At 37.3% G+C, this 25,701-nt stretch overlaps 1 protein-coding gene and 1 long non-coding RNA gene across 4 annotated transcripts in view; one reads left to right on the top strand and one right to left on the bottom strand.

The window, feature by feature from the left end:
- CRYBG3 (crystallin beta-gamma domain containing 3) overlaps nt 1-25,701 on the top strand; it is a 106,926-nt gene that overhangs the window by 62,275 nt on the left and 18,950 nt on the right. For 2 of the 3 annotated variants that reach the window (XM_070582899.1, XM_070582900.1), the window contains 5 exons: nt 12,954-13,096; nt 13,204-13,330; nt 14,190-14,222; nt 19,755-19,864; nt 21,214-21,340. In XM_070582899.1, coding sequence (XP_070439000.1) covers nt 12,954-13,096; nt 13,204-13,330; nt 14,190-14,222; nt 19,755-19,864; nt 21,214-21,340 — 540 coding nt within the window. Of the gene's footprint in view, nt 1-12,953; nt 13,097-13,203; nt 13,331-14,189; nt 14,223-19,754; nt 19,865-21,138; nt 21,341-25,701 lie in introns of all 3 variants that reach the window. The other variant, XR_011529242.1, reaches the window with a different exon arrangement.
- On the bottom strand, nt 1,426-24,444 carry LOC139077056 (uncharacterized). Its single transcript, XR_011529243.1, has 5 exons — nt 23,457-24,444; nt 15,752-15,888; nt 3,327-3,721; nt 2,386-2,789; nt 1,426-1,785 (listed from the first exon to the last, which is right to left on the bottom strand). It is a non-coding gene; the product is annotated as an uncharacterized lncRNA (long non-coding RNA).

Here is a 25,701-nt window from a genome sequence, read left to right as displayed (position 1 = left end):
TTGGTATGCTTCTTATTCCTCAATTTTATACTAGTTTAACTTTTGAGTTTGCTTTTGTTATGATTTTCAGACTTTGTACCTCTTTTCAGATCTCCGAAACCAGGTGATATGCAATGGTTATTTCTCCTAAATTGATTGATATACCAGATCTCCACTGGTGTCTCATTACATTGCCCATCAGGAGTTTGTAGCATCAGAGCTCCAGGGCCCAGTGAGCTGAGGGATTGTATGGAATTTAAAAAAAATCAAATTACTGATCCTTAAGACTTATCTTTGGTCCTGAAGCAACTGGAGTTGCTTCATTAGTTTTGTCTCACAATAGGGAGTACTGTACCTGAGAGTGTATTAAACTGTCCAGATTTTTCAGTGGATTTAAGTACTTTAAAAATATGAAATGGGAGTACAGATATGAGGTCATTCCCTCATTTTTCATTCTTCTTGAGCAACAGAACTTCACTTAAGTCTGTGTGACTTTCTTTTTTTAATTTATTTTTATTTTTATTTTATTTTATTTTTTAAAGATTGGCACCTGGGCTAACAACTGTTGCCAATCTTTTTTTTCTTTTTTCTGCTTTATCTCCCCAAACCCCCCCTGTACACAGTTGTATATCTTAGTTGCACGTCCTTCTAGTTGTGGTATGTGGGACGCTGCCTCAACGTGGCCTGATGTGTGGTGCCATGTCCACACCCAGGATCCAAACCCTGGGCTGCTGCAGCAGAGCGCGCAAACTTAACCACTTGGCCATGGAGCCGGCCCCATGTGTGACTTTCAAAGTTATTTAATTGTGCCTAGTAAAGTAGGGATGATGGTAAGCTAGGAACCTCATAAGGCTGCCCCTGGACGTGACCCTGAGTGCCTGTTGTGATCACCTCCTGCACAATGCAGTTAGATGTTTTGGTTTTTGCTTTCTGTGGGGTTTTTTTGCATATTTTATACCTCACTTTGTACATGTGACCCCTGGAGACTTAGCCCCAGGTGGTGGGAGCTGGCTTAGAGGTAGAGCTCTGCCCAGCAGAGGCACCATTGATAGCAACTGGTCCACTAGGTCAGATATTACATAGTTAGTAGGCTTGAATGAAGAATGCAGAGAGAGTCAAAACCAGGAGAGTGGCTCAGAAAGGCACTTAGAAAAAAAAGGAAGCCAAAAGCTATAAGGCAAGAGAAGCCATGAGTAAACAAAAGCAGAAGATGGGAAGAGGAGAGTGATGACACTGAGGAGACTCCTGTGGCCCTCAGCCAGGTCCCTGGGAATGGTAGACAGAGTGGGAAGGACACAGACTCAAGCCATGTGAGTCAATTTATTTGTGAACTCACATGCTGTCAGCACTTGTACTTGGCACTGGGTCCTGTTGTTACCAGACACAAACACAGGTTCTTTTACCTGTCACACAAGAGGGGCCAAACAAAAAACTGGAATGCTAGGCTTATGGCAAGGAAAGGGGTTTATTTTGGGTGACGTTAGCTGGGAGATGAGAGTAAGTCCTCAAATTTTTCTCCTTGAAAGATGGAAGGAAAAGGTTTTTAAAGGTTGTGAGGAGTGCAGCTGCTTTAGGCAGGGGGAGCCTGTGGCCTTGCTGGTTGGTGCTTTCCTACCAGCCTGCCTCTGGCCTTGTGAGGCTGCTTTCAGAGACGGGATGGTGAGATAAGGGAATCCACAGGTGGGCATCCTTGGTTGTTTGCCTCCATGATGGATGGTGGATTCTGGTGCCGGGAAGCTGAAGAATTGGGCTCTGGGAAGCTTCAGCTTCTTGATATTCTCTGGATATCAGTTTCCCTGTAATAAACTTCAAGATACCATAATTAGCTAAAACTTTAGTGTGAGTCCAGCATGAGGCCACCTGAGCTTTTAACAATTTGTAATTTCTGTTTGCCTTATGAGGTTCAAAGGTTATGAGGATACAAAAGTTAAAGAAGTGGCTATTTACATATGAATGTAACTAGAGAAGCAGAGAAAGGGGGTGGTGCTTTTGGTTTTAACCCCATATATGCTGGGTTTAATGCAGGGGAACTGATGTCAAGGTCGGCATCAATTCTCCCCTATTTTATTTGTTCCTCACTCTTGAGGGATTTGGGGCGATGACTGGTCTAGTTACTTCTTGTTGAATTGGGGCATAGGTCTGGTTAGAGGAATGATACTGTTTAACACTTATTTGGAAAATTTTTTTGTCCCCAGCTTTAGGTTGACATTTTGTATTATTAGAATTTTTGTACCTTGTTCAGCAGTTTTGAAACAATATTTAAAGGCACATTACATGTCTGACCAGAAGGATAAGAAGTATAGACAACCCAAATTTTAACAGTCCCTGAAAAACAGGCTTAATTCCTTGGAGAATCCAATAAAACAGTCCTGAAAACTAGTCTGGACCTGGTACCTCTGGGGATACCTGTTTATAAGGGGCGTAGGTTGGTCCATCTGACTGAAACAGTCTCCTAGTAAGGCAATGATGCAGGTGGGCTCCCAAAGTTAGGCCTATATTGTATAAGCAAGTAACCAGGTATTTAATAAGAAGCATTTCTAGAGAGACAAAAAGAAAAACAAAGTTAACGGTTTGAGCAAATTATAAACCAGTTCCTGAGCCCAGGGGGCAGCCAGTCAAGAAGATTTTTAGAAGTCAGAGTCAAAGCATCTTTTGAAATTTGAAATGTCTCTGATGGTGTCATCGGGTGTTCAGGTATCTTTCTGAGTGGCTTACATAGTAACAGACATGAATCTTAAGTTTATGTTAAGATGTCCAACTTCAGTTTGCAGGACTTCAGGAAAAAGGGCAGTTGCAGTTCTGAATGTTTCCTAATGAAAACGGTAGAAAAAATTGAAAATGTTAGTTTGGAGATTTGTAGCCAGATATTTCAGGAGACTAGAAGAATTCAGGATCTAGTCCAGTTTACAGGTAGAAAAGAAAACCTCAAAGACAATTGACAGAACTAGAATTTAATATCCACAAATGGGTATTATAGTTTTTTATTGAAACATAATTTTTCTCTCTAAAATCACTCTCATTTTTACCAAAGATAGCCAAATTAAGACTCATTGGTTTGTAAAATAAGTCTAGTTTTAATAAACTTGGCCCAATTATTGACATAAGTACAGCAAGAATAGTAATTGATCATATAGGTACTATAAGTCTGTTTTGTTGGAAGCTTTTATAAAAAATCTCAGATTTAACTTTGAAGGCCTCTCAAGGCCAGGAAAGCCAGAACAAGAACTTGTCATCAGACTCAGCCTGTAATACCTACAGGTCTGGGTGAATTCCCCTTTTCTCTCGAGGTACCCCAAAATATTCTCAGGTTCCTCGCACCTTTCAGAGAACTGACCTTTTTTACTCACCTGGTAAGGTTACTGGGAACCCTGTAAGCAAGGCAGTAGGCCAATATTTCCAAGTGGTTTTATTCCATAAAGTCCAATCTTTGTTCATCAAAAGCTGTCTGGTCATATCTGTCTGTACATTTTTCTTAAATATAATATTCCAGTTAAAGCCACGGTAATATAACCAGTGTTTCCAATTATTTCCTGTTATGAGGAGAACAGATTCTTATTGAACTTATGTAAATAACTGTATAGTCACGAAAACAATATTTACTCACTGAGAGTTTCCAAATTCTGGAGGGATCGGGTATGGAGAAAAAGATAAATGCTCCAATTTTGTTTACAAAGGTATAATCCTCCAAACTGTTATAAGTCATAGTTAGCTTGACAGAAAAGAGAAAAAGTTTTCCTTGAACCTGAAAAAACAAAACATTAAAAAATCAGACATATTGCAAAAGAAAAAGTCATAGATATTATAATTATCTTTATCAGTTCATTTAGTCCCATGAGATCAACTCTTGATCTTTTGTTAGCAGTTCTATGAGGCCATCAGTTTCTCCATTGCAGTTTTGTAATTTCTTATCCAGCTCAGTTTTATAATCTGAAAGTTTATCAAAAACTTGTATTCTAGCAAGTGTCAGAGTCCTTTTCATGAATCTCTCTGAAGATGAAACATATTTGTAAAAGCATCAGAGTAAAACAACTGTCTGTAAATAATAAAACATTTAAAAATGGCAGTTGATAAAGAAATTTGACCATTTCTGTGACATATAACATTTCAAGATACTAACTAGAATTATGCCTGACAACCAAGACAGATGAGAATTTTAGGAATGTTATATAACTTTTTGAACATTATATCAATAACATTTATCTACATAGTATCATAAGGCCCTATGAAACAATGTTTAGTTATTCATTTAACCATGGTGACAAAGATTTTGAGGCCAATACAGAAAATTAAATAGCTGTAAGAAAAATCTTAGCACCTGTGATTAAAGACCTGATAAAAACAATAGAGGAAATTTATTTCAGTAAAACATAAAATCCTTACCCTTCTGGTAGGCTACTCAAAATAAAAAAAAACTTCATAATCTCTTTATCAAGAACAGACTAAAAGTTCAAGAAAATTATTCTTTTTTTTTTAAAAGATTTTACTTTTCCTTTTTCTCCCCAAAGCGCCCCCCGTACATAGATGTGTATTTTTAGTTGTGGGTCCTTCCAGTTGTGGCATGTGGGATGCCGCCTCAGCATGGCCTGATGAGTGGTGCCATGTCCGCGCCCAGGATTCGAACTGGCGAAACCCTGGGCTGCCAAAGCAGAGCATGCGAACTTAACCACTTAGCCACCGGGCCTGCCCCAAGAAAAGTATTCTTTTACGAGAGAGAACCAAATTTTAATTTTGTAACAGCTTATTTTTTTATATTAAAACTCGTTCACTTAATTGAGTTCATTTTAATCTCATCCAAAAGACCATGTACAAAACTTTTTTTTTCAGGGTTTTACTTTTATACATCTTTTGTCACTTAATTTTTACATGTAGAATTTGTCCCGTATCTTCTTTCTTTTGTTTTATTTCCTAGTACTTTAGGATAAATTTGTCTTTCTTAACAAAGCAAACAGAAGTATTTTTATGCTTTATATCTTTTTTACTGAAAATATTCACCTTACTTTTCTTGTATACAGACTTCCTAGAAACATGTCTTTTCTCATAGAAAATTTCTCACTGTGTACAAAACATGTTTATTGATAAATCTAAGTCTTTTTAGTTTCTCTGAGATAAGCCAAAAGTAGATAAATTTTATGTTTATTAATTGTTTTAATATTTTTTCTTATGTGGGAATGACCTAGATATTTAATAAATTCTTATCATTTAACTTAATTTTGTAAAACTCTAAGGTTTTAAGTTATCAAAAGGTTTTGAAGTTATTTTAAGTACATATACCATAACGCATAATTATTGTTAAAAAGTTCATCCAAAAACTTTTATCTTTTTCACATCTAATTAGTTTACCTTTTTTTGTTTTGCTTTTTTGTGAGGAGGATTGGCCCTGAGCTAACATCTGTTGCCAATCCTCCTCTTTTTGCTTGAGGAAGATTGTGACTGAGCTAACATCTCTGCTAATCTTCCTCTATTTTTTAATGTGTAATGCTGCCACAGCATGGCTTGACGAGTGGTGCTGGGTCCTGCCTGGGATCTGAACCTGTGAACCCTGGGCCTCCAAAGTGGAGCATGCGAACTTAACCCTATGCCACTGGGCTGGCCCCTAGTTTACCTTTTTTTTAATAATTATTTAGATTGTATGTAAAGGTTTTGACACATCAGACAAAAATCAGTTATCATTCTAACCTGTTATTTTGCTGACAAATTTGTAGCAGGGTTACCATGAGCTTATTTCACTAGTAAATTCAGGCTGTTTGTCTGCATTATATCTAATGTTGATGATTCTGAAGATGTGCCTATTTTAATCAAACCAACAAACTTAAACAAGACTTTATTTACCAAAGATTATTTCCTATCATGTTAACTTGAAAGATATTTGGGTTCGTTTCTGTTACGTTTAAAAATAACTTATGTAAGTGCTTACTTTAACTCAATTAAATGGAACTGTTAAGTTTGACCATAGCATCTGGAGGTAAAACATCATATATATATAAAAAATATATTTATATTTGATATAAATGATATATTTGATATATATATAACATATAGACAAACATTCACACAAAGACTCCATAGTCATTGTTTTAAAAAATTAGGACAATGTATCACATCTTTAAAAGTCTGTACAAAGCATTTAACAAAGGCCCTCTTTCTAAGTGTATAATTTAACCTTACACCAGTTTACCTTGGTGGGGGGCCTTTATTATCTTTCTAGTACTTGATATTAGCCTCTAGTTTTATTTCATATGGTGTGGGCTCAGTCAACTTTATTGCCTTCCCTTTAGTATAGTTAATTAACATTGTCTGAAGGGTGATTTATCCCCACAGTACAATCAGGCAAAAAGAGATGTAGTCATTTTATATAAAGCTCGTTTAAATATATTAAGTTTTACAAAACTTTATCTTAATTTTGTCAACTCTTATACCTCTAATTGTAACTTTTATTAGGATTCCATTAACAAGTTTCAGTATTATAATACTGTGTAGGGGAAGCATTCCCAGCCAGACATTACATCCATTTCTAAAAAAACATTTAGGCAATGTTGACATGACTTTTTTTATATAATATTAGCTTAAACACTTTAATTTTTATAATCTTATTAACCTTAGTGTTCTAACTGTTGCCCCAAACAAATTGTTGGTTAGGTTTCTCATGATTTTTGTCTTCTGGCTTTTAAAGTTTTTTTTAAACTTAGGTGAATAGAACAGGTCTTTCTGAGGTCCTTTAATTTTGGGGGGCCAGTTAGGGGTCCCTTTAGCCCACCCAAGCTTAGGCAGTGTTTTATTAAAACCTTTGTTTTAACTTCATTCATGTCTGTTGTATTCATCCCATTTTCGTTTTTAATGACTAGCGAAAGATTTCCATCCTGCAGGGATGAGTCCTGTCACTCTTCCCTTTCTGATTTCTCTTTGGTTTTTTTCCCTTTATCTTATTCACCTTATTATTATTATTTAAAAACTCCTTTAAAAATTTCCACTTTGTTGAAAAGAGTCCCTTTATTTTTCCTTAGCTTCCTTTTATTCTTTTGTTAATTTAATGTTTTCATTAGCATCTGTATAACTGTGAGAAGAAGCTGAGACCCCAAGTTTACATTCTCAAGACTAGCCATTGTATTTTCCTTTTAATTTGGTCTTTTTCATAGGTACCAATAAAACAGCTGTTTTTGATGAGAGTTCTCTAAAAATTTTTCAACTTAAGGATCCATTGTTGGGCCATTTCTTTTCACCGGAATCTAAAGAATTTTGTGGTCATCTGGTGTTACAAAAGGAAATTATCCTTTTTTAGATATTGGCTTAAAATTTTAATTAGACCATCTACTCAGAATCAGCCCCAATAGGCTCTGCTTGGGGACAGATGGCGTGTTCCCCATTCCGATACACAGAGATGGACAGATACACAGATAGAGACACAGGAAAACTAGACACCAGTGAACTAGTTCCCAGATTTGGTGTAGAAAGTCTTACAACTCTTCCCTCTCCATATGCGTGCCCAGATGGTCCTATTGGACCCCAGATGGCCCTGCCATAAATGGAAGGGGAAGGCTTCCCTGAGGTGGCTTACCCTATTCCAGACTGAGCCTATCAACTCACCAGAAGCAAAACAAACAAACAAATCTAGAACCTGTTTCCCTGCCACAAGAAACATGTGCCTAGGGCCATCAGTGCTGGGTCAGACGGAAAGTACTGGGGGCAGTCCCTAGGGCAAATCGCCTAGGCAGCTGCTGGACCGCTTCCCAGGAAATCCCAGTTGGCCCAGGGCTGTGGAGCTACTGGCAAAGAGCCTCCTGGCTGGCTTGCCAAATTGTTACTGGCCACAAACACAGGTTCTTCTTACCCATCACACGAGAGGGGCCAAAGTAAAAACTAGAATGCCAGGCTTATGGCAAGGAAAGGGCTTTATTTCAGGTGACGTCAGCCAGGAGAAAAATTCGTGGGCTTACTCTCGTCTCAGCTAAAAAGAACCTGTGTTTGTGCCCAGTAACATTGTGACAATGGATCCCTCTCTCTGCTCAGCTCCAGGCAGCATCATTGTCAAGTGACATGTGCCTTCCACTTGCTTCCCAGCTCACCCTGCTCACTGCTACCATCCTCCTACCACCCACACCCTATGATTTCTGCAAATTGTTGCTCAAGTAAAGCACATCACATCATAACATAAGTTATTTCTTAATTAAAGAGCACAAACAGCACACATGCACACATCTGTATTTATCTTTTTATATCTTTGTCCCATTTTACTCCAGCATAATACAATGACCCGTGGACTATTTCAGCATATCCCCACTCCCCCTTCCTACCACCCTAACAGGCAGTAATGAACAGTTATAGGGGCAGAAGAAGTAAAAGCAGAGATGGAACATTCCAGAGTCACCAGAGTAGGAGAAGAAAGGGCCATATAATTGACAGCTGCTGAAGACCCATTACCCCATTATGGTTGGACTTGACTTGGCTGGTGGCTGATGATACCAGTTCCTGACTAGGACCCAGACTGGGCCCCTTCACCCACCATCATGACATGGTACCCTCACAGGTGCCTTGAGCTGGTTACACACTTTCAGGTTGAAAGAAACAGGCCTGTTCAGCTTTCTGGGGGTGATGAGCATTTATGTCATCAGTATAACCAGGTTTGTTGGTGTGGCACCCAGGCTCTAAACATCATATTTCAATTGGGAGGCTTGTCCTGGGGACTTTAATGCAAGTCATTTATAGGCTGTTAAAGCCTTGATTTTATATATATATATTCCAGATTTATATCTGGAAAATGGCAGGTCTATGTCTATATTGAGATAAATATAGATATGTGTGTGTATGTATGTACATGTGTACACATATACATACACACACGTATGTTTATGTGTAAAATTGGGGTTTAGGGGAGGTCAAAGAGACAGCAAGTGCATGTGTTTTGAAAATAAAGCATTATGTTAATAAAAGAAGGGATGGCAAGAGTGATGAAGAACAAATCCACTGGCTCCCGTTTTGTAAGAACCATGTGAAAGTAACGAGGTGACAGGTATTCTCAAGTTCCAAAGGTTTACTCTCAAGGAGGAATTAAAAACACAATTATGGGTTAGAAATTATTTTATAATACAAAATTCAGGAAAAAGCCTTTATCTTTTATCCTTAGGTCTCAAATGAAATGTGATCTAGCTGTGTCAGCAATTTTTAGATCCTTGAAAGCTGACAAGTAAGTAATTAAGAACAAGAGAATTTTTTAAAAATGTCTTTCTTTTACCTCAACATGATAAAGGCCATATATGACAAATCCACAGCCAACATCATACTCAATGAGCAAAAACTGGGCACCATCCCTCTGAGAACAGGAACGAGACAAGGATACCCTCTATCACCACTCTTATTCAACATATTACTGGAGGTTTTGTCCAGAGCAATTAGGCAAGAGAAAGGAATAAAAGGAATCCAAATAGGGAGTGAAGAAGTGAAACTCTCACTGTTTGCAGATGACATGATCTTATATGTAGAAAACCCCAAAGAAGCCATTGGAAAACTATTAGAAATAATCAACAACTACAGCAAAGTTGCAGGGTATAAAATCAACTTACATAAATCAGTAGCATTTCTATGCTCTAATAACGAACTAACGGAAAAAGAACTCAAGAACACAATACCATTTACAATTGCAACAAAAAGAGTAAAATACTTTGGGGTGAATTTAACTAAGGAAGTGAAAGACCTATACAATGAAAACTACAAGACTTTCCTGAAAGAAATTGATGATGACATAAAGAGATGGAAAGACATTCCATGCACATGGATTGGAGGAATAAACATAGTTAAAATGTCCATACTACCTAACGCAACCTACAGATTCAATGCAATCCCAATCAGAATCCCAATGACATTCTTTACAGAAATAGAACAAAGAATCCTAAAATTCATATGGGACAAGAAAAGACCCCAAATTGCTAAAGCAATCCTGAGTAAAAAGAACAAAGCTGGAGGCATCACAATCCCTGACTTCAAAACATACTAAGAAGCTACACTAATCAAAACAGCATGGTACTGGTACAAAAACAGGTGCACAGATCAATGGAACAGAATTGAAAGCCCAGAAATAAAACCACACGTCTATGGACAGCTAATCTTTGACAGAGTTACTGAGGGCATACAATGGAGAAAAGAAAGTCTCTTCAACAAATGGTGCTGGGAAAACTGGAAACCCACATGTAAAAGAATGAAAACTGACCATTCATTTTCACCATTCACAAAAATAAACTCAAAAATGGATCAAAATGGATCAAAGACCTAAATGTAAGACCTGAAACCATAAGGCTTCTAAAAGAAAATATAGGCAGTACACTCTTTGACATCAGTATTAGAAGGATCTTTTCGGACACCATGTCTTCTCAGACAAGGGAAACAATAAAAAGAATAAACAAATGGGACTTCTTCAAGGCAAGGGAAAATAGGATTTAAACAAAAAAAACCCCAGTAATTGGGAAGAAATATTTGCAAGTCATATATCTGACAAAGGGTTAATCTCCATAATATATAAAGAACTCACACAACTCAACAACAAAAAATCAAACAACCCAATCAAAAAATGGGCTGGAGACATGAACAGACATTTCTCCAAAGAAGATATACAGATGGCCAATAAGCACATGAAAAGATGTTCATCATCACTGATCATCAGGGAAATGCAAATCAAAACTACACTAGGATATCACCTTACACCTGTTAGAATGGCAAAAATAACCAAAACAAAAAATAACAAATGTTGGAGAGGTTGTGGAGAAAAAGGAACCCTCATACACTGCTGGTGGGAATGCAAACTGGTGCAGCCACTATGGAAAACAGTGTGGAGATTTCTCAAAAAATTAAAAATAGAAATACCATATGACCCAGCCATCCCACTACTGGGTATCTATCCAAAGAACTTGAAATCAGCAATTCCAAAAGTCCCATGCACCCCTCTGTTCATTGCAATATTATTTACAATAGCCAAGGTGTGGAGGCAACCTAAGTGCCTGTCAACTGATGATTAGATAAAGAAGATTTGGTATATATATACAATGGAATACTACTCAGGCATAAAAACAAATTGTCCCATTCACAACAACATGGATGGACCTTGAGGGAATTATGTTAAGTGAAATAAGCCAGACAGAGAAAGACAATCTCTGTATGACTCCACTCATAAGTGGAAGTTAAACATGTAGACGGAGAACAGATTAGTGGCTACCAAGGGAAAGGCGGGGGTGGGGGCTGGGCACAAAGGGTGAAGTGGTGCACCTACAACACGAATGACAAACAATAATGTACAACTGAAATTTCACAAGATTGTAAACCGTCATAATCTCAAATTTTTTAAAAAATGTCTTTCCTTTCTCTGGTTATAGATGCTTTGGTTTCTTTGGACACTATTTTATATAAAATGTTTATTTATATAAAATGTTTATATAAAATGAGTGTTTATCCTAGAAATCTTCTATTATGAGATTATATTTGTAATATATTACAAAGGGGAGAAAGTGATGATGTTGAGACTTGTAGAGGTTGGTGACATTTCCCATAGGTCTAAGACTTGTTTTACCAACAGTGAAGGAATGGGGAGGGGAAGAGGCTTTGGCTCGGGTTTTTTTTTAACGTTTTCTATATTTTCCAATAAAAAATATTCCTATTATAAAGATTTCAAAAAAAACATAGGGTAAAATTGTCCAACTTCCCTGCATCCAAACACAACCACTCTTGGGCATTTTTTCTTCTAGCTTTTTTAATGAAAAGTTGAGTGTTTTTGCATGTTTGTAATCTTACCAAATTCATAAGTTTGAGTTTTTGCCCTGCTCTTTCATTCTTACATTACTGTCTAACAGTGATAATTGCTTAGGGTACATAAATAGACATATTTGGACTCAAATTCAATCTTTGCCGCACAGTAGCTGTATGACCTCAGGAAAATCACTCAGTTTCCTTAGCTGTAAACTGGGGTGATAGTAAGAGAATCGATGTGGTGTATGGCGGCACATGTAAGGCTGCTGGCCAGTAGTAAGTATAGAATGTGTTTTTAATTGTTAGCTCATGAAAAACTCTTCTTAGTAATATTTATTCCATCAAATGGTGGATGCATAAAGGCTTATGTTTATGCATCTTTTGGACATTTATACTGTCCAAAAGCTTTTCACCATCATAAGCATCTTTGCATATAAATTGCCCATCATTTAGTTTTAGGAAACTTAAAAAAGGGAATTTCAGGCTCAAAGAGTCTTTTAAATATATTTTTAAATTATCTTCTAAAATAGCTGTCCAATTTATATTTCCACTGGCAATGTTCCCTGACAAAACTGGATTTTTAGATCCTTCTTAATTTAAAAAGTGAAAATTGTATCTAGTTTTAATTTGAATTTCTTTATTTTTTGTAGTGAAATTAGACATTTGCTTATTTGTTTTTAATGTTAATCTTTTTTGTCAGTTGTCTGTGTCTTTTGCAGATTTATCAAGTTGGGTCTTAGAATGTTTCTGGTATTTTTGTTTTAAATATGTTGTCTGACTATAAAAGCTTTTAAAATTTCCTCTCATTTTGATTCTTTAATAAACAATCTTTTTGTCGAGCCAATTTTATTTTTTCTGTTTCATTTAAGCTCATAACTCCTCTCCCACAGTTCCTGCAGGGCACTGTTTCATGGGGCCCTCACTCTTTAGAACAAGAGAGCCTGTAGCTTCCTCTACAGTTAGTGTTACATGTCACAACCTGTCAGTCCCAGCAGTTTACCAACTGTTGACAAGCTTCCATTTGTACAAAAATGTTATGTTTTCCTGACTAAGGTAAATTCAGACTTATTTTTTCCTTTAAATTATTTAGGAGTAGTGACTATTAAAATTATTTCCAGTGCCATTTAAATTCTTCCTGGAGTTATTTGTGTGAAAATTGTCCCCCAAGTATGTGAAAATTGTGCTAAGATACAGGAATCCATAAAACAAAATGCATATATTTTCCTAAACTTTGCTCTTCCCGTTTTTAGAATTTTATAGAATCTTCTATCATGCTGTTCGAATCTGACCTAGAAAGTGGGAAGTTTATTGACATTACAAATCAGGAAGTTTCTGACTTAGAAGAAATTGGCTTTGGCAGTGAAACAAGATCTGTTCACGTTAAAAGTGGCGTGTAAGTAGTCTCCTGCTCTGAGAACCTCGAGAGATTCTTTGGTGTTTAAAATGGTTGGTTGCTTGGTTCTACATCACCTCTGTTCCTCTTCCTTTTTTCCCTACTAGATGGGTTGCCTACCAGCAGAAGTTCTTCTGTGGAGAACAATACATTTTAGAGAAAGGGAAATACAAATGCTTTTTTGACTGGGGAGGATCAAATAATACGATCATGTCAATACGACCTATCCAACTGGTGAGTTAAGTCTGAACATAACCAATGCCAGGGCACGTAATGTCATATGACTGAATATGTGGAACATTCTTTTTAAAAGTGGAACTGTTGCATTATGTGTATATAGAGAAAAAATGCAACAGCATATGAGTTTCTATAGACTCCATAGAGAGCTGGTAGGTGGCATTAGCACATAGATGGTATGGCTCTGTAATCTGATCAGTTCATTCATTCAGCATTTATTTAGTGCCTCTGATATGTCAAATACCACTGACCACTGGAGACAGAAGATGAACGAGACAGGCCTGATAGGTCTGTCTCTTAGAGGAGACAGATGTCTGGATAAGTAATTACAGTATTATTTCTGAGAAAGTAACATGTGAGCAGTGCTGAGAGAGCAGGGGAGAGGGCATCCAGAGCTGGGAGTTGGGGACCATGCCAGCGAGTAACATCTTAAGGGATATTTTGCCAGGTAGGGAAGTGGGGCTGGAAAGGCAATCCACAAGGAGGGAATGATCTCCTCGTGTGCAGATGGCCAGTGTGGATAACAAACAGTGCAGAACAGTAAGGTGCCCATGAGATGATGGTGTGGGAAAGGGAATGGTGGAAGCTCAGACACAATCTTCTAGTGGACACAGGGGCACATGTTCTTCCAGATACAATATTACTAGAAATGAATTAGTAATAAATACTAAAATTATTATAAGGTAATTCAGTGAGTTCTTTGAGGGTCATAGCTAGTTCAAGGAATCTAGTAAAGTGGCCAGACCATTTTTTTTCATTTTCCAAAGGATATTTTCAAAACTCAAAATCTTTTCAAATTTGCTGTTTGAAAGATTATATGATTGCAATTTTAAACATGTTTTAATATACTTTTCAGGAACCACTTGGGATAAATGAACCTCCACATTTGGTATGTTTAAAAATATTCTTACAATTGTTCAATTGTTAGTAAAAGTATTTATTCCCCTTCTCTTCAGTCTTTCTCTTTCCCCTGGATAACTTTTATGTGTCCATGTGCAGGGCAGTCACTTGGTACCCGTGAGCAGGAGATGCCCATCTCTGTTACGGGGGATGTTGGCCTGGATCTGTCACAGTCATGGCAGGGTGTCAGCTCTGACCATGTTGGAGTCGTTTTGAACCTTTGCCACTCTTTCTGTCCTACTGCCCACCATTCTTCAGTATCACATTCTTATTCAGCACAGTATTTTACGTTGTCTTTGGAGGAGCCCACTCACTGTAGAGAAATGGCTGTCTTGGCATGCTTATTATGTAAATGTATTTCTAATACCCGAATCAAATGTTTCTTAAAAGCGCTGGTAACATTGCTGCCCTGCTGCTTCATTTCTAGTGCGTTCATTGTTTAAAGGATCCACTGATGCTCTGGAGCCTAATGTTTGTGTGTTATCTATTGGGGGCTAGAAATTTTGCTCATTTAGTGCTTCTGATAGCTCTGTGAGGTCAGGATTAACCCGATTTATTAATGAGGAAACCAAGATTGAGAATTTGTGTCATTTCACCCAGCTAGAAGTAGCAAAACAGGCATTTTTCTTAGTGTCTGACTCCACTTAACCACATTTTCAGGATTTTACATCAAGGAAAGACATATCACAATATGAGCAGTCCAGCCATCGAGGGAAGAGAGGGTGACAGACATTGCTTCCTCAGTCTCATTTTAAATAAGAAATTTGGGAAAATTTCTTTCAAAGAGCCAAAACAGTGATTCATTTATAATATTTGACATTTGCTAGCTTTACATAATGCTGAATCTTTTTCTTGGAGTGTATGTTTTTTGTGTTCACGTCAGTGTTTATTTCAAATCAGCTGAGTTTAACCATGTTTCTGTTCAGAGTTTTCATGTTTTATTATTTTCTGATGAGCTCAGGCCTATTGGGCACGTTTCCTTTCTGAATATGTTGAGTTGTTTTATCTGGAGACACTTCCTGCCAGAGCTTTATTTTGAATCTTTGAAAACTCCAACTGTGCAATTTTAAAGTACTTTTTCCCCATCAATCAAGATAACATGAGTAAATTAAAGAGTCAAACAGGGATAATTCCAACCTGCACATCATCTGAGTTTTAAGTGCAGATAAAAAGTCACATTCTTTTAAGCCCTGTTTCTCCCCTCCTATGTCTCTGCTCTTTTTTACGGACTTCCTTGTTTGGTTTGGGGCGGATTGCTCGGAGGATTTTCTTTACAGTATTTCCAGTCCAACTTGAAGAGAAAGGAAGCAGTAGAAAACGCCCAGTGAAATCACCCCACTTCATGTTTCTGGATGTGGCTCAGCTATTTCCTTGTGAAATAAACGGTTCTGACAGGTATATGATTGCTGGATATTTGGTAACATGCAGACAAAGCCTCCTTAGTTTACCCAGTATCAAAGCTCTTCTTATTTCTATTGGACCAAATTTTCAGAATGTTGTGCTTGTTTTTGTACTTACCCAGAGAAAAACAAATGGGTCTTGGCTGACACTCTGGTTCCACTCAGTGACTAGGAAGTATTTTCTCCTTCACAAGTAGCTGTGATGGGATTGACAATTCAGATGCTGTGTTCAGATGGGGTAGTTCTTTTTCCTGTCTGAGGAATAAGAAGGAGGTTACATCTCAGAGTTCAAGTCAGAGAAGGAATTTTTTTATGCTGGTGATTTTAAAGGGAGCCTCATGCAACCTAAGAAGAGAAAAGCCAGAAAATATTTGTGTGTAGAGGTTAATATACATCGTGAGAGTTATGCTAATAAAAATATTACTGCTGATGTGTCAGCATATTATGATGAGATATATCTTATTTGGGACACAGAACACCTCCTTTTATTGAGAAGATTGTTTTTTTCCTGCATCTGAAGATCAATCACTAAGTCTTAGTGCCAACTCAAAATGTGCAGGATCGTTATATGGTTCTTCATAATTAGGTGGCATTTTATTTTTGTTTTTAGTTTTTTACCAAACGAAACAAAAAATAAACAGAATGTGTATTATGTTCATAATGTCATCATCTCTGCCTCTCTCAGCAAGTCCTGAATATCAGACATCTCATTAGATTAAATCTTATAAAAATGAGTTTAGTTTTCAGGCAGGTTATAGTCAGCCATTCTCTAGGAATTATAACCAGTTCCCCTCTTTGACCCAACTAAGGACATTTCTTCCCCTCCTTTTTTTTTTTGAGGAAGATTAGCTCTGAGCTAACATCTTTGCCCATCTTCCCCTATTTTATATGTGGGACACTGCCACAGCATGGCTTGATAAGCAGTGCGTAGGTCTGTGCCCGGGATCTGAACTGGTGAACCCCCAGCCACCGAAGCAGAGGATGTGAACTTAACCGCTACACCACTGGGCCAACCCTCAGGGACCTTTCTCTTCTAGAATCTTTTTCAAGTCCATTTGCAGATGTAATTAGAAATTTGTATTTCTTTAAATATTGAACCCCTCTTCCATTTTATACATGATTCTGGCCAAGAAAAAACAACCAAATATTTTCTCATATTGGATAATTTGGCCGCATTGATTTTTAGAGTGGTCGCAGGATCTTTAACCAGTTGGGTTACTTTTCTGATGTATGGGAGATAGGAAAATATAAGTTTTAATCAAATATCAGTCAGATTTAAGAGCAGTAGAGGAAAACACTTCTTTGTGGTTCTACAACAGGATCATTTTTATAGACTCTGAGGGCCAGAAACACTCAGGAAGTACTACTTATCTAAGTAAAGGAAGCCTCTCTGAGTAATCAGGGAAGTAAACTTATTGTATAATATGTAATTAATGTTAGAACTACAAAACACTACAAGATGAGGCAGTGTAATTTATAGAAGAATGGGAATGGACTGTTCTTTGTTGGCGTGTTTGTGTGAGGGAGGTCCAGGGGGCCACAGTCTCGTCTGGACAGGAGAGAAAGTTTCTCATAGAAATTATGTTAGCATTGGAATAAGTAAAGTTACACTCAAAAACTTACTGTGATATTGTAGAACAAGCACGACTTCTGTCTCTGGTCAGCAATTAATTCTTGAGTTTTTAGTTTGTCAGATTAAAGACCTATTAAATATCTTCATGTATATCACAAATGAAAAAGTACATACTAAAAAGAATTTCTGCAAAATCTTCATTATAAAGTGATGGTAATTTCTACCTCAGATGGTAGTTCTAAAGAAGATACAAAATAAGACGTGTAAAAGGCAGCTTTCAAGCCAGTGGTGCCCGTCTGGTTTTTTTGCTTCTGTACAAAAGCAAAACAGCAGAACAAAAGTTCTGTTAGGAATTGAGCCATGCCCAGATGGCATGGAGTGATGGGTGTAGTTTGAAATAAACTCATCTTGTTCATCTCACTATTCACCTATGTTCTAAGCAACCTATCTGAGTTAGTTTGTACATTTATTCTCCATTAATCTGGAAAGGAAACCAAAGTAGTGATTTATCAAAATGGCTTTTTCCCATGACTTAATTTCATCAAGAGTAGAAACTACAATTTAATTATTATAGTTAGTAAACACAGAGTTGGTTTCTTTATGGACCATCCTCAGAACATTATTATGAGAATTATTCTATTCTGGGGGCATTTACAAGGTAGTCAAAATGAGGTGTTACTTTTCCAGGGCTGGTCAAATTTTGGGTGAACCATATACCATATCTCATTTTTGCAGGAAAAATAAACTCAGATCAGCATTAAGCCTGGTTTTGTAGTTTGATCAAAGAATATTTTAACCCATCAAATAAAAAAGATACTTTATGGCAGATTGTGTGAGTGTATGTGTGTGTCTGTGTGGATTTTAATTAATGCTTCTGAGTATGAATACTGAGACTAACAACTAGAAGTGGCTGCTGTCTATACCATCTGCAGTATGCTTACCTTGCAGTGTCACTTGACCAGAATTTGACATTTTGTGGCTTAATGGTTATGGATTGAAATGGAACTCTTAAGCTCAGCAATATAAAAATAACTAATTCAACAAAGTGGGAACATAAGTCGTGAATGAGTCAGCCATGACCTCTGTTCTCATGTGGTTTTTCCAGTTCTTATTGTGAATTAAGATAATATTTGCATGTAGGAGAGATTATCCTACGTTTTTGGAAATTAAATGTGATTTACTTTTCAGCCTCATGCTTTATAAACCTTTAAGTTAAAAAACATAGTCCAAGAAACCACTAACCAAAATATATACTCTTATCCAGGAATTTGGGGGCATTTTCCCTGGACACATAGAATGGTTCTTATAGAGGGACTTGTTCCAGAGGTCTCTCTCATTGTGGACTTCCTTTTTCTTGCTCTCTTCTGTATCCACCAGAGGGACCATGATAGAACTTGCTGGATTGGACCTCCTCAAGGCAGGGAGTCCCTGAGCGTTGCAGTGCTCCACATAAAGCCTGGTTTCATGCTAGGAAGTCCTGGCAGGCAAGCCACAGTTCACCAGGGAAATTGGTTCTCTCACCTTCCTGGTTTTGGCTGATTTTTGATATCAGACTAAGCAAGGTCAGAGCAGAGATAGCTAAGAAAAGATTCCTCAGAACTCAGAGACCATCAGTCTCTAAGAGGACCCTTGTGAAGATGAAGGAGGTGAACATCAGCTGCTCAAAGAAGCTTTGTTCTCAGTGGCACTGTGAGCAGGAGAGAAGGCGGTCTGTTCATTAGGATGCGTCCTTAGCTACAGTCTACAATGCAGGCCTGTCAGTGCAGGGTGGACCTGTGGGCCTTGTTATTTCAAGGCTCCCATGTGTTATGAAATATTTATAGGGCTCATTAATTTTTTCTTGCCTATTAAAGATGCAAGGCCACTAGAGTTGCAGATTATTATATCTCTGGTTTAAAGGGAATTATAGCTGAGATTTCATGGATTTTTCTTGACAAAAAGGACTAAAGCAGAAATTTAGTTGTATGTAACTGTAAGCTGTATATTCAAGGTATTTTTATCCGCAAACTGAAGCCTGTAAGCTGAAATGCATGATGCACACGTCTGTCTTTCTTCACCATAAGTCATCCACTAATCCTGTCATTGCTGTCTTTCCTGCCATCTGCTCCTGTGCTTTCACAGGCAGCTTACACTCTCTCCTTCTCTTTATTAACTGTGGATCAGGAGACTTGGGGAGAGAAAAGGCATACCAACCACACCGCATACCATCCAGACCTCCTTTGTGTTCAGCGCTAAATTGCTCCTTGTTTTATGCATGTAGTCTCACCACAGGGGATAATAATTATTTGATACAATGGACAAGGGCCACACTTTAGTATGTGAACCCAGAATCTGGTGCAAGAAATAGATAAAAATGATAAATGTAACATTCCTGGAAATGTGTAAGGAAAAAAGATTGTGAGTTTAAGCAAAATATCATTCTTAACATGAGTGAGTATCGTATTTTGCTGAACTTTTTATAAAGACATAAAACTAAAGGTTTTAATTTGCTTTTGTGGTGGTGTCAAACACTTGTTTTCTGTGTAATTGTTGTTTGTTGTTTTTGTAGCTCAAAGCATTCAGTAAACCCAGCTTCCAAGGTGAATGTATAGATTTTACAAAAGAGATTTCTGATTTGACTTCATTCACTCCATGTTCTTTTAAAGTTCTTCGGGGTTGGTAAGTATGCTTATTGAGTGTTTTTTACTGTTGTTTAAAAACGAAATTTCTTTTAAATTTACAGAGATTTACTTGTTTTGTTTTTTTACATGGTGAAATTATTTTTTTTTTCACTTGAGGAAGATTAGCCCTGAGCTAACATCTGTACCAGTCTTCCTCCACTTTATATGTGCATTGCCACCACGGCATGGCTGACAAATGGTGTAGGTCTGCACCCAGAATCTGAACCCATGAACCTGGGCCACCAAAGCAGTTTGCCAAACTTAGCCACTATACCGTAGGGCTGACCCCCGCCTCAATTTTTTTTAATCATTGATCAACTGCTAATTAGCCTCTCCTAACTTTGCCCAACTTGTTTATGAGCCATTGTGTAATAGAGAGAAACAGAACACTGATGAGCCAACTTCTGCAGCATCTGGGTGATTTTTTGTCTTACTGTTATTTTAGATTATTTCCTAAATATTTTGAATGTTTATATTGTATGTTTATTGTATAGGTAATAGAATGCTATCAAAAATTAATGTTTTTGTCTAGTGAAGAAATATTAAAATTTTAAAAGATCTTTTTGTTCATTATAAGGTCACAGGGCATTTCTGTGGTTATCTAGAGCTAACCTGGTCCAGCCAGAATACACTTCTGGTGATTTTAAAATATAGGGCTAGGCCCTAAATGCAGCAAAATGAAGTAGTATTAGCCAAGTAATTTCTCCCTTGGGCTCCTTCTTTTCAAAAGGGCATGTCTGAACCAAGTTTTTTGTGAGTGCTGTATTGAAGATAACTCACTATTGAAGATTCTAAAGGGTTCATTTCTTTTTTAAAACCTCCGCTAACTATCAGATGTACAGGGCACAGATTTTATATACTGATGTGTGGTTCTAGGAATCTAGCTGCTGTACTCACCTAGACTGGAGCAAGCTCACCATTAGATAAGGATAATCACTATAATTTGATCCCAGGATTTTGTATTTGAATGTACTGAATGAAGTGAAGGTTTTTAGCTTAAAACAGATGTCTTATTTAAAATTTCATCTCTATCATTTAAACCTTGGGCAAATCATCTAACCTTTCTAATCCTTAGTTTTGTTGCCCATAAAAATAAGCATATGTTTCTACCCATAGAATTACTGAGGACACAGTGAAATAATACATGTAAAGTGCCTAGCCTATGTTGGTACATGGTAGTCAATAAATGGTGGTGGTAACTTGTATTTTTAACTGATGCTGAGTATTTGCTGCTGGTGAACACCAGATTTTTCTGCCCTCCTCCCACCCCAGTTCCCACAGCAGGATGATGAGCCCACATTGCCAACTGAGGCAGTTTGACTGACTGTCTGACTGCTTGGTTTTTAGCTGGCTCCTGTATTACCAAGAGGATTTTTCTAACAATCAGTGTGTGTTAGAAGAAGGCCTCTATGCTGACCTCACTTCTTGTGGCTGCCCAACATCTAGAGTCAAATCTCTCAAGCCCATTGACTATGTAAGTACTTTGCTGAATGCATATTTATAAGACTTTTTCTTGTCCAGTTTAATTACCATGAATGATAATGTGAAGTTGCAAGAAATGATACATAGGCAAATATAAAAAATAAAATATATATTATATATAATATATATTATATTTTTATATTATTTTTATATAGTTTGTTTATTTTATATATTATATATATTTTTCTTGGGCTTTTTTTGAGCAGGAATGCTAAACTCAGGAACTAGAGTAATATAGGCCTTGGCTTAACTCCCAGTTTGATACTTTAACCAATTTGGATGATGTTGGCAAAGTCACCTAGTTTCCTCATCTATAAAAGATAATAGTATTTTATAAGGCCACTGGGATGTTAAATCAGACAGTGCTTGTAAAATGCCCAGCACATGGTGAGCACTCAGTCAGGACGAGCTATTGATGTCATGATTGTAATTGTTATAGCTGCTTAATAAAAATAATAACCTGATAATTTTATGATTCTGTTAGATAAATCACATGGTCTGCTACTCAGGTTTACAGTGTTACTTATTTAAGAAATGGATCACCACTGGTATTGATTTTAAACCTTGTTTTGGGGAACTAGGGCTTTCCTGCCTGTGCTGTGCAAAATTATCTGGGTCACCTTGGAGGCCCACATTTATAGAGTAAGTGGTTTCTCCTTTCTATCACATTTATTCATAATTTTAAATGTGAGAAAAACAGGATCGCTACTCTGGGGCATCAATTCTGGGCTCTGAGTTAGTAGGGTCTGGGAAATAGTGAGGGTCTGGGATGTTTTCAACATGTCTAGTTATGATGACTCCCAACGAGCATTTGCCGAAGCTGAGATTTACACAGAGATGATTGGAAGCCCTAAATAGTGGTAAGAGTGACTCAGACCTTTCAGCCACAGCTGCTCCAGGGATGATGGCCATACTTAGGATCTTTGAACCAACCTCAGCAATGTAGTCTAATTTCACAAGGCATTCCTGGATAGAGTATTCTTGGTATCAGGCTAAGAATAGAGTCTTGGCTGAGGAACAAGGATAGAAATAGAATCCTTGGTTTCTCTCAGTGGCCTCTTAGACACCAACTTGGAAAGACTAAATGGCTACCAATGCTTTTTGTCTGTTGGAGGAAAACTAGTAAAAAAAATAATAATAATAATAATGTGGTCCAGTCAGCTTCTCCAAGTATTGATGAGGCTGAAAAAGGCACTGGAAAGTAGTCCACATTTCCTGGGAAAGGAGCTTTCATAGCAATTTTTAGTGGTCAAACTAACAGACAGATGTTTATTTGGTATTAATTATAAAAGCAAAATATGTAGTTCTAAATATGAAAGTACCATCTTGAGAGGATTTTGCAGGACTCCTAAGTCAATGAGCTAAACAAACTAAATTTCTAGGGAGGTATTTTAGAAAAAGAGTAAAAATTACTAAGTATTAATAGTTTTCTTTTAACAATTACAGTTCTTTTACATCCATGAAGTCAAAAATGAGTCATTAAAATTGAGTGAAATGGAGAGAAAGAATTGTTTTCACATAAGTTGTGATGTACAGTTGCGCCTCCCTGTTTCAGTCCCGTGGAATCCAGGTGGTGTAGGTGGAGGGGCCTCTGGGGAAGGACTTGAGTGCTATAGCCTTTTCACTCCAAGAACTGATTAAAGAGTATATTCAGTTTCTGTAAGGACAGCACATTTGTTTTCTTAATGCCTTTACATGGTATGTTTTAAATCATTGAAAGATCTTTGTTGAAGGCATGTCTAGGTAGTAGGTTTGGTGCTGAAGTGGAAGGAATATGAGACAAGATTGGGCATCCCAGCAAACACCCTCAGATTGACCATGAAGTGGCCTCAAGAGGTAGAATTTCCTTGGTGAAGTCAACCATGCTTCACCTTGGTGGCCCTGAAACTCCGACTTGATCAGACCTGGGAGAGTGATATGTAAGCCAGAAGGTCAACTTGGTAATTTGTAGCTGGTGGACTCTGGTGACTGGAATGCTTTGAGAATTCTGTCCTGGGCATTTTTCTACCTCTCTGGAAGAACATGGGAAACTACATTAGTCATCAGAAGGTTATTTGTTGAGCTCAAGATTTGGATAAAATAAGGTCAATGTCTTGGGGTTAACTTACCTAGGCTAACATTCCCCACAAAGGAGACTGACTGCCCAGGGTCTCAATTGCTCATATTCTCCAGATTCTGTATCTTCTTTCCCTGGAAAATGCTGGATGCACTCTGGCTATGCTGCTTCTCTGATTCCTTCTGTATCTCCTCTCCCACTCCTGTGTTCTTACTTAGGGATTGATATGCCTTTTTCCATAGATTTGTTAATATCACTGGATATGCCATTATCTAGTGTGATTCCGGATTCATTCTGGGAAAGGTTTCTGTCCAGTTGGTTTGACTTTTCCATATATATGAGCTAATCCTTTGATTTTGCTTTTATTAGTTAAAACTTCAGAATTCTGAGGACATTTCCTGTAGTTGGCATTCCAAGATGTGCTGTAACAAAGTGCTAAAGAATCACAGTGGTACAATGTTGAGGAGTCTTAAGACTTCATCTCCACAGGAGATCAGTATGTCTTGCAGATGACGTCTGCTCCAGGCTGATCTCTGTGTGCACAGACATTTGTTATCGTGCAGAGGATGTCCTTTAACAGTGAAAGGAGCTGGGAGCATAGTTTACAGTTCTGCTTCTCACTAACGTGACCTTGGGCAAATCACTTAATTTATTGGGACCTCCGTTAACTCATCTGTAAATTTTCAAATCTTTGACAGCCTCCAGTTCTGTTGCAAATAAGTATTTTGGGCATATTTCTAATTGGAAATGAGAAAGAATGTGTCCAGCCTTAGGACTCACATGGTCTGAGAGAATTCGATGGTGTATTAACTATCAATAAGTTTATGCTATATAACAGCCCCAAAACAGTGGGTTAGGAGCTGGAGGTGGGTGGGAAACCTAAGAAAATGTTTTAAGCATCAGCCTGGCAGTGTGTGGGGTAACCTGCTTTCATCATGTTTCCATGGGAGCAGGAGTCTGCTCATTGCTCCTTTAGTGTCTCCAGGGTGGCTTGGCATGGAAGTTTGGCCTCCTTTGAAGTAATAATCCAATCCTGGCAGCTGTAAGCAGGCAAAGCAAAAGAAACATTATAACAAGAGGCTGTAGAAAAGCTTCAAATGAAATTATGATGGTGATGACATAAATGATCTTAAGAGGCAGAATAAGAATGGGCAAGACAGTGATTCATTCTGTGCAAGAGTCCTGAATAAGAGGCACAGGTATGAATAGAGAGGACTGTAAATTCAGCCACAGGACAAGAGGAAGCCATGAGTTCATAAAGTATAGAAGAGTTTTGTTACTATTAAATTTTCAGCTGAACCCATATATATTTAATAGTATTAACTACTGTGTACATTTTGAAAATGAAGGCTAACAAAAAGCTACAGTAAAATCACACTTCCTAGTGAGACATTCAAAACTTTTCCCTTTAAATTCAGGCAGAAGAGAAGGTCTCTGCTATCACCACTTCTATTCAACATTATTCTGGAGTCTAGACACTTTAATAAGATTAAAACCTAAAAAGGTAGAAAGGAAGAAACAAAATTGTCAAGAGTATGTACAGATAAGATATTAGGGTTAATATGAATTTTTAAAAGTTGCTGGATACAAGATAAAGAGCAATTAAACTATAGAGTACTTAGGAATAAATCTAATACAAGACAAGTAAGTCCTTTATGAGGAAAATTATAAAAACATTGAAAGACAAAAGATGCAGAGTTATTTTATAGATGAAAAGATTCAATACTGTAAAGATGTGGTCTTCTCCAAATTAATAAAATTTCAGGGAAAATGCTTACAGAATCTTTTGTCTTTTTTAGGGGGTGGAGTGATAAAACATGACAAGCTTATCCTAAAATTGATTTGGAAAAGATAGGGGTCCAAAGTAGCCAAGATAATTGTTAAGAGCAACAGGCGGGATCACTTGTCCCACCATATGTAGATTACATTATACAGCAATGATAATTAAAATATTGGGCATTGGTGCAAGGAGATACAATAGAACAATGGGATGGGTGAGCACAGGAACTGACCTACATAAATAATGGAATTTGGGAGGTGACGGAAATAGCTTTACAATGGGGCTGTTATGAACTATTACATAAATGATGTTGAGACAGTTGGCCCTTTCCATGGAAAAAGATACAGTTAGAATCTTGCTTTACCACAAACACAAAAATAAGTTCCAGATGGATTAATGGCAACCTAAATGTGAAAAACAAACTTTAAAACTTAGAAGAAAATTTAGGAAACTATCCTAATGATATTGGAGTAGGATGAATTTAAACATAAATCAACAAATGTCAGTAAGAGAAAGG

Source organism: Equus przewalskii, chromosome 18, assembly GCF_037783145.1.
Source record: "Equus przewalskii isolate Varuska chromosome 18, EquPr2, whole genome shotgun sequence".
NCBI classification, from domain to species: domain Eukaryota; kingdom Metazoa; phylum Chordata; class Mammalia; order Perissodactyla; family Equidae; genus Equus; species Equus przewalskii.
The sequence above is the reverse complement of the archived record's forward strand: the minus strand, read 5'-3'. Positions and strand labels throughout refer to the sequence as shown.